The sequence below is a fragment of the Fulmarus glacialis genome, unplaced genomic scaffold (assembly GCF_000690835.1).
Source record: "Fulmarus glacialis isolate BGI_N327 unplaced genomic scaffold, ASM69083v1 scaffold1303, whole genome shotgun sequence".
Taxonomy (NCBI): Eukaryota; Metazoa; Chordata; class Aves; order Procellariiformes; family Procellariidae; genus Fulmarus; species Fulmarus glacialis.
In genome coordinates, this window is record NW_009203373.1 from 36,394 (window position 1) to 48,808 (window position 12,415).

At 40.4% G+C, this 12,415-nt stretch overlaps 1 protein-coding gene across 1 annotated transcript; it reads right to left on the reverse strand.

Annotated features, from left to right (window-relative positions):
* Positions 1 to 1,329: 1,329 nt before the first annotated feature.
* Positions 1,330 to 10,399, reverse strand: LOC104074468 (ras-like protein family member 11A-like). Its single transcript, XM_009574598.1, has 4 exons — positions 10,061 to 10,399; positions 8,591 to 8,647; positions 6,010 to 6,092; positions 1,330 to 2,088 (listed from the first exon to the last, which is right to left on the reverse strand). The coding sequence occupies exons 1-4, from the start codon at positions 10,203 to 10,205 to the stop codon at positions 1,621 to 1,623; spliced, it is 753 nt and encodes a 250-aa protein (XP_009572893.1). The 5' UTR covers positions 10,206 to 10,399; the 3' UTR covers positions 1,330 to 1,620.
* Positions 10,400 to 12,415: the final 2,016 nt, after the last annotated feature.

Consider the following 12,415-nt stretch of genomic DNA (forward strand, 5'->3'; position numbering starts at 1 on the left):
ATTAATTAAAACACAAGACATTCTCAGATGACCAGCTGTGGAAAACAATAAATAAAACAGAAAGTGAGCTGTAGATAGAGCAAATCCAGGTGATAAGGAAAATCATGACTAGAGTTGTCTAGTATAGGGACAAGAAGAACGTGAAATACATTTTCAAGCCCTGAGCTATATAAATACTCATCAGACTCAATTTACATTTTTGCTGCTCATAATGAGTAAAAGGGTGATTTAGCTCAATATTGCCAGCTGAAACTGCAGCTGGGAGTATTTTCTCTATCCATCAAACTAGGGTTTTCCCTTCTGTGTTCCTGAGTGTAAATCATTGAGCTTTACTTCATTTCATGGTCCTGTGAATTGCTCATATGGTCTGTTTATACACAAAGGATTGTTGCATCACGACTTTTACATGGTCCAACCCAGTTTCTTTCCACTCTCATTGAGAATGGAATGATGGATGCTTCATGTTGCTGTTATTGCTACCATAAAACAGGCCAGTTCACAGGATACAGCTTCAAATCCCTTTGTACATGCTGAGACACAATGCAGTGAGATGCTGCCAGTGAAATATGTATTGATAGACTGGTGATTTGGATGCATTGCAAGGTATTGAGTAAAGGCTAGTCTTAAGGCAAATGACAAAATGATGAATTCCAGAAATTTCAGGCATCATAAAACCTTTTCTTTTTCTTCAAGAAAAAAAGATCTAATGAATTAAATTTACTTTATGTGAAGGCCTTATTTCTTTAAAACAGCATCTTGAACTTGAAATCTAACTAGTTTGGAAAAAAAAATTAAATAGTTTTAGGTCACCTCCTTGCTCTTGATTAATGCAGTCCATTTTTTTGCAGGTTTTAAACCACACTTCTCTATTTGTCCCTCTCTCATTACCATGTAGGAAACCTATAGAAAAATGAGAAGTACACCATTGAGAAACTGACTACAAAATGCTGCTACAGGTATGTATTTTGCCCATCTAATCACTTTCAGAAACAGTCAATATGTGTTCAAAGAAAAATGATCTGAAAAAATAGTGTTTTTTTAAAAATGTCCCTTTAAAGAGACACTGTAAGGCTAAAGCTTGCAAATCTCTCCCGAAGTTGCTAAGAACATTTTCTAAACTGCAATTTAAAAGCTTTCTGTTACTACTTTTCACTATTTATGCTCTTAATTTACTTTTTGCCTTTATTTTCCAGTCTTGTGACTAAGCAAATCTGGTAAATTTTGCTTGCTCAGTATAGCTTACATCACTTTCCTCGTGTCTTGCTGTAGCTTATTGCCTATGTTTGGAAATACAGAAGCCACTTCTCTTAAAAGTAGGATTTAATTATTTTTATTAATAAAATCCACATTTTAGCCTAAACTATTTGGCTGTGTCCCTTTCAAAAAGGAAATAATTTGGGACAATCTATTTTTTAAATCATTTTCTAAATTCTTGCCCCAAAGAGCAAATTCTGTAAGTTCCTTTGCTGAATGAGCATGGGGTTTTTAAGGAAGATGTAAAGACAAAATGAAAGAGCCTCTTACACAACCTGATTGCTGCATTTCAGCGATGTCCCTTATTATCAGCTTATTTTCTTGTCTTTTTTTCAGGGCTGTGGAAAACAATTTCTGTCTGCTACATCAAAGTGTAGTGGCAGATTTCCCTTTGGAAGTCAGAGCCTGTTTCAAACGTCTCTTTAAGTCCTGCATATTTGGAGACTTGGGTCGGACAAGGTGGAGGCCTCTTCGTTTCTCTCCATTGCAGCTCCCAATCATCCTGCTGACTTCCTGGCAAAGCTGCTGGAAGGCTTCATGCACTCCCTCACAGTTCTCCCGGGCTGAGACTTCATAGTAAGTACCTCCCAGTTCACCGGCCAGCTGGAGTCCTTCTTTGGAGGACACCTGCCTGGCTCGCAGGAGGTCTCCTTTGTTCGCCATCAGAAGCAAGGGAATGTTAGCATTTGGGTGAATCTTGCGGATGTGCTGGTGTAGGGGACGGATGACTCGGTAGCTCTCATAGTCTGTGATGGAGTAAACAAAAACGAAGCCATCTGCCCAGTAGATTGAACGGTTTATCTGCTCTTGGCAGCATATGCTGTCAGTATCATCCTGCCGTCAAAACCAAGAGGTATGAGATTAGAAAACTGAGAATAGGGAGCAGACAGAGCAAACAGTCATACTCAGAGCTCTGTTTTAATGCGTGGCTGTTTCTCAATGTACAGGCAGAAACCTCTCTGACTGCTGGGGAATGTACCAGGGACAGGAGAAATTTCCACTGTGTCAGTAACATGTTACAGGTAAGCAGTAATGTGGAGTGGAGAGGGGTCAGAGCAAATTAGTAGAAAATAAGAGAACAGCCAAAATACTGATATTGAAAAGTTTGTTCTGTATTCTATTGTACTAAACCAGTGGGACAGAAACCCGCACTTTTATTGTGGACAAAATTGTGATGAGCACGGTAAAAGCGTTATAAAATTCAGCAGGCTAGTCACACTACTGCAAGTGAACGGTTGTTCCCCAAGGTGTTTTGTTAGGGTTTTTTTCAATTCTGTATTTAATGTCTGCATGGGCGGGGGGTTCTCACTAACTCTGTCTGATGAAGCCTGGAAGGTTTTTCTGCCATGTAGGTCTCCAGATAGTCAAAGGCAAAGTTACTTCAAAAAAGCATTTTGTTACAAATAACCAATTACTAGAACTGAAAATGGGGTGAAATCTCATTGCTCATTTGTAGAGCAGCAATGGGTTTATATTATTGTTTTGCTAGTCACAGATTTGTTCAGTCCATCACCCCTCCTACTCAGACAGCCATAACAATCACCAGCTTGGGAATATAAAGCTGAATACAATACTGTGGGGCTTGAAAAGAGATCAGCTCACTTTTCAAGATGAAGCTATTTCCAGCTAATCCTCTACTCTTTGTTATCCGTGCTGGCATGTAACCCAACCAGATAGGGAGATCACTGCTGCAGTTATTGCCAGAATGCTTGGTTTGTAAGAACTGACATTCCTGTCAACATTACAGGCTTTCTGGAACTTTGTAATTTCTTTCATATCCAACAAGGCACTAAGCATATTCAGTATTCAGCTCTTGATCAAATTGGTAGGAATTAGAGGCTTTTGTGTGTTTTAGGGGGAGTTCAGCATCATGAATACAAAGCCCAAACTTTAATTATTATTGCTAAATTATATTCAATAAATCTTCATCAACTTCAGTAAGACTATTAGAACATATGTTCCATTATCTGTTTATCTATAGAACGTATATCTGCCACTCACATTCATTTTAACACAATTGGCATGTGCTCAGCAATCTCCCAAAACAGATCACTTTTGTTTAGACACCTAAATATGAATGATAAAGCCTAACTTCAGGAAGCAGAGGTGGAAAAGAATGAGTAAAACTGATCAGTTCTTTTATGGTAGATCAGACAGTAGAAAAAGGACTACCGACAAGGCTCTTCTGTGAGAAGAAGGAAGCAGAATTTCTGAAGGCTCAGAGTATAAATTAGGCTTACAACTTTCAACACGAATTCTGCTAACTAACTGCCCTTTGTAAATATTTCAATATTGCCCAGAGAGACACTGGCTCATCCTACCTAGTAGTTCTTTGCCCTTGCCAGCTCACAGTAACGCTAAATCCTCTTAGCAGTGACATTGTTTAACAGATGCTCATATCACTCCTCTCCATCCCCAGAACCCTCAAACCCAAAAACCCAATAGAATTGCACATGGAATGAAGAGGCATCCTCACTAGCAGCCTTGTTTAAAAGGTTAATGAGAGTGAACTCAAGCCAGGACAGGGCAGATTGTGGGAAGAAGGGCAATTTGCACTGTTGGTGTCTGGGTTGTAGCCAATCCGTAGATAATTAGCCACCCTTCATGTCCTGCTAGCCTCTTTTCACCAGCAAACTCCTTTCATGGGGAAAAAGAACTAATTGCTCTGGCAAGCGTTTGAAAATGTTTTTGCAGAAGTTGTACATTCAGAGAGCCCTAATGAGCAGAAATTCTCAGTTACTCCAGATAGGCCCACCCAGTAGTGAGATGGATGGATAATCCCCAACGGAATGCTTTATTCAGGAAAATCAAAGGTTAACGGGCTACTTTTTAAATGGAAATCTCTGCTCCAGAATGAATTTTGAAACACACAATCATTTGCCTTGTATAGACCAAGCAGCAATGAATCACCTAACAAAACCGGTTATCTGTTTGCTTCTGTTTCTCTCTTAAACATTAACATTTCCGGTGTGGCTAGAATCCTGAGTGATTCCACATGACTTCCTCCTAAAACACTGTACTCAGCCTGCAGAGTGCAAGAAACTCTCTTCCTTAAGGATTTTAACAGAAAATCCAACCTATTCTCAGTCTTAACAAGTCCTGTTCAGGAACAGTCCCTTGAAATTATTTCAGATACATCATTTGATACAAACAGAGATACAGCCTAAGATAAGCGTGTCTGTGGGAACTGTTGAAACAGTGCAGACCTTTGGGACAAAGAACATGAAACTCCATCCTAACTAAATTAAAATTGTTTCTGACTGAGAAACCTCAGCTGTTGGCATTACTAAATTTTGTGGAGCTCTGGCTACAGTCACAGAATTTTAGGACACAGTCTTAATTAAAACAGGGAAACCGGAAAATAAACATATATCTGGTATGAAAGACGGAATTAAATTCTTTCACTCCTTCCTTTCTCCATGGGATAGAACGGAGAGGGGATTCCCTTTGTTAAGTGTTTATCAGGCAGTCCCAATTGTGCCTAATCGCCACCAACAGCTTCTTTTTGCAGGTCCTCTCTAAGCAAGCTGGCGTAGGGCCTTTGTACTATTAAGTCCCGCTTGAATATTTGGAGGACTTCCATAGCAGCTTTTGTTTGCTTTTTAGTGTCCAAAGTAAATGAGGGGTCCTGTCCACTGCTCTGCGCACCCCCAGCAGCAGCAGTGTGGAACTTTGTCAAGGATTTCTGCTTAAATCTATTTCCAGTCATCAGAAAAAAAGAAATAGAAACTGAGGCTGTGGGAGCTTGGCTTATCCTGTTCAGTAAGCTCACGATGGGACAGTTCTACAGCACAGAAATGAACCCATGGATGCATGGGACCATGCAGACAAAACAAGGTATATAAAGCTGTCCAGAGCTAGTCTGAAAGAGGATGAGAGAAGGTGGTACCATCTAGACCTATATTTGGCCCAGTCAGAGCTTAGACTGAGGTTAAGGCCAAACCTAGAAGTTTAAGTTTGATGGTGACAAGAGGATACCTAATTTTATCATGAAATCTCAGCTATTCTATAGGAATTATTACTCTCAGAGATTTCCACCATTCATGTAAAAACAAATTTCATTACATTTCCTGCTGCTTTGACACTATTTTCATCTTCTTGTTCTGCATGCGAAGCAGATCTTCAAAAAAAGACATCTTAATCCTGCTTGGAAAAATATTTCTAGAAACAGGTTCCTAGTCAAATATTAAATCTAGAATATCTAAAACACTGATAGAAAGAGAGGTGTAGATAAATGCTAACACCTTAAAAATAAGGAATAAATAATTTTTTTTTAAAAAGTAAGGAAAGCACTGAAAAGCACCCTAGTTGGAAATGACAACTGCTGTGAGGCCTGTCCCCTTGGAAAGAAACACCTTTCTAGAGAAGGAAGATTCCGGGTGTGTAGAAAGGTCTAAGCTGAGCCAGCTGGGCCTCTAGGCAGGTGAGTTTTCTGCCATGCAAGGACAGAAACCCTTTGATAGGAAATAAAACAATCAAGGAGTTGACAGGAGCGAGCCAGACTATGATTTTACTGCTATTTAGGCTTGGGATGCAGTAATGTGTTTGAAATAGATTTGTTTTAATTCTGACTTACTCTTACAGGAGCCTGATTTAACCTCTTCAAGGGCTCGTTTTGGCGGGGCTTAAGGTACCCCCGTTAGCCTTCATTTGGGTTTGAGCTTCTGGTAAGTGGAGTTACTTACAAATGGAAGTGCTGGCAACAAACAAGAGACAGTAACTGTGCTGTACCGATGCACTGAGCAGATGTTTTACCTCCAATGAAACAAAGGGAGTATCCTGCACCTGTAGAGAGATCTGTTCCCCATCTATGGTGAACTTTCTTGAATACAAAGCACCTGGTGGAAAAGTAAGATCATTAGAGTCAGTTACTGTAACAAAGAAGAAAAAGTACATAAAGGCAAAATGGAACTGTTGAAATTCAGATTTTTGAGGCTTATGATATGTAGCTGCTTACAGAAAAGTGAATGGAACCAGAGTGGTTGTGTGGCTGTTTACTTAAGTAAAGTGGTTTTGTATTTGCTATGTGGTTGGATGTTTTGAATGTATACCTAGTATGGTATCTGGAAAGGTGGCACTTTGTATTGAATCAAATAGTCAAAGTGGGTGCATAAATCCCATTCAGGTTTTCAATCCATATTGTTAACTTTTTAAAATGTGGACTGCATATATTTTAATCTCAAACCAAGATATCCAGGTGTTGTCTGTAAAAGGACTGAGCTGTTTCCTATTGCATTTTTCTGAAAGTTTTTAAAAAAGGAAAGTATTCTCATTTTGGACACAGAGTAAGTGACTGTATACAAAACACCTAGATGCCCTTTGGGATTTTTGTGACCTTAGCAGTCAGAGTTTGGTTGGAATCCCCAAAGACTGGACACTTTGAATCTGACTTCTGGTTAATCTGAATGACACTTATTCAGGGCCAAGTGCTAGTTCAAAACACCTAGGACTGATCCAGCTCTAGTAAGACCATCACTATTCTGGGCTTGAACTTTATTTCGTTACTGGAGTGCAGGTTAAGTGACAATGAAAACTTAAGTTTTGATCTTACAAACTATCCGTGGTTGTGATAAGGACAGCTTCAGAGACTGATGTCATCATCATTTTACTTTAGAGCTTAATACAAGTCACGTGGATATGTGAAGAAATGCTATATCCACAGCTGTTGTGTACAGCCTTTCAGTCTTGTCCAAATACAATTGTCACTGTTGCATCTAAAACAATGTACTTCATCTCAAATGTAGAGAAATCCCATCTATTGGAGAGTAAGGAATTCAGATTAACAGGGAGGTCAGTTAGTGACAATAATGCCATCACTTCTGAAAATCATCTTTGGTTCAAGGAAACAGGTGTTTTTATTCCAGTGGAAAAGAGTCTGAGCTCATAGAAACATTTATAATATAAGGAAATTTAGTATGGCAAAATTTGCTGCATCTGAATCCAACATTATCATATTATATTTCAGTACCAACTCTGTGAGATGATATAGCCCTTCTGGGATTTTTTTTTTGAAAACACATCAGATTTTAAGCTGAAAAGCTGTTACTGTTTTATGGGAAGATACTGCATCATATTATGTTTCAGTACCAACTCTGTGAGGTGATATAGCCCTTCTGGGATTTTTTTTTTTGAAAACACATCAGATTTTAAGCTGAAAAGCTGTTACTGTTTTATGGGAAGATACTGCACCCCTGAACCAAGACCAGACAACATATTATTCCTACTCTGTAATGCATTGCAGAAAAAAGAGCAGGTACTTCCAGACACTGACTGTGCTCTGCCTTAGACCCAACTGAAGGAGAAGCATGGTTGAATGATCACAAATACACTGCCACCTGTTTCTTATTTCTGGCATATTTGTTTCTTCTACAGCATGGCTGTTGGGCTGGTAGCTTAATGAGAAAAGCATGTGGTTCTCAGCAATGTCTCTGGCAGCAATCCATTGCAAAGCTCAGAAGTCTAACTTGATGTATAGTCTCCCATAGAAGAGATGAAGGAAAAGAAAGAGAAATAGTGCAGCCAACCATCAAGGTTACTTAGGGTCAGTGAGAGGGAGCTGTAAGGAGGAGCTTTCAGATTGTATTTCATCAGACAGGCATAGATCAAAGGTGTCTTGTACTGCCATCTCCTTTCCTAACTCACCATTCTAAATTCAGCATGCATCTCCAAAGTGAACCAATCACTGCTTTGAATCCTGTCCTCCTTCACCCAAAAACTGCAAGATGGCCTACATGTGGGATGTGTTAGTAGATATGAGCACGGTCTATGTAGATCCAATACAGTTGGCACTTTCTTGGAACAGAGGCTGCGAATTAAACAGTTCACATAAACACATCCTCTAAGGATTAAACAAGAAATGCAGTAGAAGCAGTTTGCATGGTCACTTTGCTTATCTGATGAAAAGAAGACTTCAATTTGGAAGTCTCGTCATAAAAGCCACTGAAAAAAAGGGAGTACACAGGAAAAGTTCTGAACTGACTTTTATGCACTTTGGAATTCCTCTGGCTTCCCTGGGGTTGCAGAGAGAGCAGCATTGGGTTTCCGCGGTTTAGTCGATATGCAAGTTGTTCCTTGAGTCTGCATTTTAGTATAGGTATGTCCCCAAGCAAATCTTTTACTCTGATCCTTTTCCATCAAGTTGGAAAAAAAATAACTAAAACGATCATAAATAATGAGCCTTTGATTTATTGCTTTCATAGCTTGAGGCTATTAACTGAAAATATGCACCTTATGGACATCTAACACTGCTTGGCTTTCCTGTAATATGCACCAGTCACAAAATAGAGTAGATTTCTTTTCAAGCTATCTGCAGTACTGCCGTAGAAAGCAGACTCACCAGTATTGGCTTCATAGTCTCCAATAAATCTCTTCGTGAGAAAGCGCACAACCAGGGCTGTAAAACAATGAAAAAAATATGGGTCTTTAATGTGAACCAAAATCAATCTTTGCAGAACACATGTAATATCTTACTGGAAGAGTTAGTATAATATGAAACCAAGTTAATCTTTGAATTGGTCACATATTACTCTGCAAATGCTTCTCTCAACACTCACAGAAAAAGATCTGGGGCCAGGCTGTGATACTTAATGCAGAGTTTTTCGCAACTAGCATTGGAAATTACCCCTTAGATTCAGTGTGGCTATTCAGTGTAGGATACAGAGGTTGGCTTGTTGTGATTGCAGGTATAACAGTCTTACCTTTGGTTTGAAATAATTCAGAAAGAGAGTAACAAGCCAGTAAACTGAAACTAATCCCATACCACATTTAAGACTTCTGTGTCATATAAGAAGTGACGCTGATGCATGTAATGGTTCTTCCCAGCCTTAAAAATCCTCAGTCCTCCTCATGAAACCCATTAGTGATATCTAATCACATACAGCAAACTAGATGTGCTCTGCATACATGGGTCATGCTGCAGCGCCCTGGGCCTTCTTACTCACCTTAATCTGTGGTGCTTTCTTACACTGTTATATTAGAACATTTTCCTTTTTCTTGATCACTTTGTAACACTTAAAATCCTGTCATGGCAACAGTAACTTACATTCCTGTAGTGCTTTCATCTCATCAGGTTCCTAATAATTTGCAAAACCACTTAGCTAATAGCTAAATAAAAGGGTTTATTCTGCAAACAACTCTACCATAGATTTCATTTAAAATAATCATTTTTCTCACAGTGGATACTGGATCACCTCGTTAGTACCCTTAAATGAAACTGACTGTGCAGCTATCTTCAACAAACTACTTAAAAACAATATGAAAATGTGGCTGCTTCAAATCCAAAACAATCAAACATTTTACTGAGTGCTGTGGAACCTCAGATGTAGTAAAACAGATCTGACCTTAATAATTTCTGAAATCATGAACCATATGTTCAAAAGCAATAAAGCTCGCTCTACCCCGTTCTCTTCTCCTCTCCTCTGGAGAGTAATACAGGAGGACACATCTTGTACGCTGCTATTTGTCTGCAGAGCATAAAACATTTACAACAGGAGAATAAAAAACACTAGTCCCATTTTGAGGGTGTGGAAATTTAGACACGGTTAAATAATTTGCACAAGACCAGGGAGAATCATTTGTGAGTACGGAGTTCCCAACACAGTGCCCTCTCCTCTTAACTGCCGCCTCATGTTGGCTACAGCAAATCTGCCTCACAAATTATTCAGTGCATTTTCAAAAAAAAAAAAGTAACTTAAAATGTTCAAGCTGCAACAGTTAAGAGTTTTCACAGCCTTGGGTCTATCTGAGCTGCAAATTAGCTGGTAAGTGCAGCAGCAAGAAAACCATGGAACTACACGTGTGGACTTACCTGTCTTGCCAACGCTACTGCCACCCAGTACCACGAGCTTGATGATTTTGTTGGGCACGCAGTCTAATACAGGATACTCTGGTATGGGGAGCAAGAGAAAGTTAGTAGAATACTGTGACATAGTATCCTGAGAGATGAGACGCATGCCAGAAATGAGAGCTGTTCAACTCCAGTAGGAGTTGGGGGAGAAAAGAAGGAAAACAGCTTCTCGGCGTCTGTTCTTGGCTGTATATCCTTGGATAGAGAAGCCTTCTCATTTCATTTATGTAGCTTTCCTGAGGAATGTTAGAGCGACTGGCCTCCTCTTCCCGATGCCTCTGCTCAGACAGCAACTTTGGAAAGCAAAAGGGAACTTTTTGATCAGCCCCCGTGAAAACTGACTCCTCCATTCCCCAGCCAATCACAAGTGAAACCATGACATTCCTCCAGCCGGGCACCGAGCGTGTGCCTCCATCAACCACGCTCCCTCGCTCGCTCGCCGCTTTATCTCCTCGCTGCCTGTTTTATGTGCTGTCCCTTGGCTCTTTGCTAAAATGAGATTCTTCTGTTTTACAGTCATCACGGTAGTGTTTTCACCCATGCTCTGCTCTAATTCCACTTTGAATAATCCCGTTCTGCCTGTCTAGTTTCTTTGCATTTTCAATTGGCTTCAACTCTATGCTCTGTTGTTCTCCCTGTCCTATTGTGTCCTGCAATTGGGCCCCTTCAGAGTGCTGAAGCTGATGGGACACTCCTCTTCAGGAAAAGAAACACATTTCCCCCCCCGCAGTTTTCAGGCAGCTGTGGGTTATTCCGAAATACTAGCTCACGTATGTATCCTCCAGGATGCATTTGATCTGCTGGTTTATACATGTTGTTAGTCTTAATGGCCCACTGGAATGTGGGTTAGCATTGGGTTGGGACACTGCAGTTTCTCCAAACATGGAAAAGTGAATTTAGGGCTGGCAACAGACTTGGGAAGCCTGAGGAAGGACTCGATATCCTTCAGTGGGGCGAGCCAGATAGAGGGAATGAAGAAAGAATTACTTCTATAGGAAAACCCAGCGTAGTTTTAAGACAGCTGGCGGATGCAAGGTCTGTAGGGATGACAGCATGTAATTGTACACTAGCTACAATCAACTCTCAGTTATCAAGGATAATGGGGAGGGAAGAAAAAGGGAAGAGCAGTGGGGAGGGAATGACCCAGATAAAGCAAAACTGCAAATAATATAAAACAGATGTAAATTAAACTACAGAAAATATAGTTAGAGCATTCATCTTTGAAAAACTTCTCAAAAGAGGTCTGCAAGGGGCAGGAGCAGCTTTAGGCAGCAGTGGGAAGAGGCGAGCCTGGTGCAGGCAGCATACTTCTGAGACGTGTACTCTGTCACGCTGTGTGGGAGACATAGATCTTAATGGAAAGTGGCACCGCAGCTAATCCACCCACAGATCATGGAGACCTGAGGATGCAGATTTTTCCTCTGATCTGCACGCTCCTAGCAGGCAGAAGGTAGGCATGGTTCATTACGTAGAAGCTGCAGCCACCAAAAAGACTTTTTCTGCCCAGCTGCTTTCATGCCACTGCTTTCAATCACAGCACACACATGAGTTCTCCCCAGCAGGTTTTAGAGGCCAGGGGTATGGTTGCGAGCTAGCACAACAGGATGGGAAATCAGGCCAGGTCTCTAGATTACTACCCCTTCCCAAAGCACTGGGGGCCAGGTTGCCAAATGATCTCGATTTCCATGCCAGCATCACAGAAGATGTGCTGAGTGTGAACAGGCTTTAGAAAAATCCAGCTTTGGTGCACAGCAGTCCAGTGAAATAAGCACAAGATTCAGAAGATTTATGGATGTGTCACTTTTCTAAGGCTCTGTTTCCCCTCTAAAAACTACTTCTGAAGCAGTATTTGTGCGGAGTTGCTGTGTAAGCACCAACAGTTATTACTTTGACCATCATGACAGTCAGCTGATGAAGAGGTGGAACAAAATGTCTGGAGGGCTACCCAACTCATGGTACTGGGATGCAGCCACCAGATCATGTGTCTTTTGGGACATGGCTCCTATGTGAATGGTTTTCAAATCTTCCAGTGTAAATTTTCTTCCAGATTTTTGCAAACACCCAAACACTGAAAAATCTTTTCCAGGAAATTTCATTACCAGGGTGCTTTAATCTCACACAAGTTTTGTAAGGACAGGCAAAACGAGAGGAGGAATAGGAAAATGCTCAAAATCTTGTGGTCAATTAACAGGGTACTTTGAAATGTGTTATTGAGCTGGACACATTATAAATTTGGGATTAGCTAGTATGTAACTGTCCGCCTCTCTAAGTGTAGGATATTGGAACCTTTGTTACTCTTTGCTATTAAAAGCATAT

What these genes read in the sequence shown, in the direction of transcription:
- LOC104074468 (XM_009574598.1), bottom strand. Translation starts at nt 10,205, where the DNA reads ATGCGTCTCATCTCTCAGGATACTATGTCACAGTATTCTACTAACTTT. An exon ending in AGACTATGAAGCCAATACTG is followed by an intron (nt 6,093 to 8,590) that starts GTGAGTCTGCTT and finishes CTTTTCCACCAG; the next exon opens with GTGCTTTGTATTCAAGAAAG. An exon ending in CTCCCTTTGTTTCATTGGAG is followed by an intron (nt 2,089 to 6,009) that starts GTAAAACATCTG and finishes TTTTGACGGCAG; the next exon opens with GATGATACTGACAGCATATG.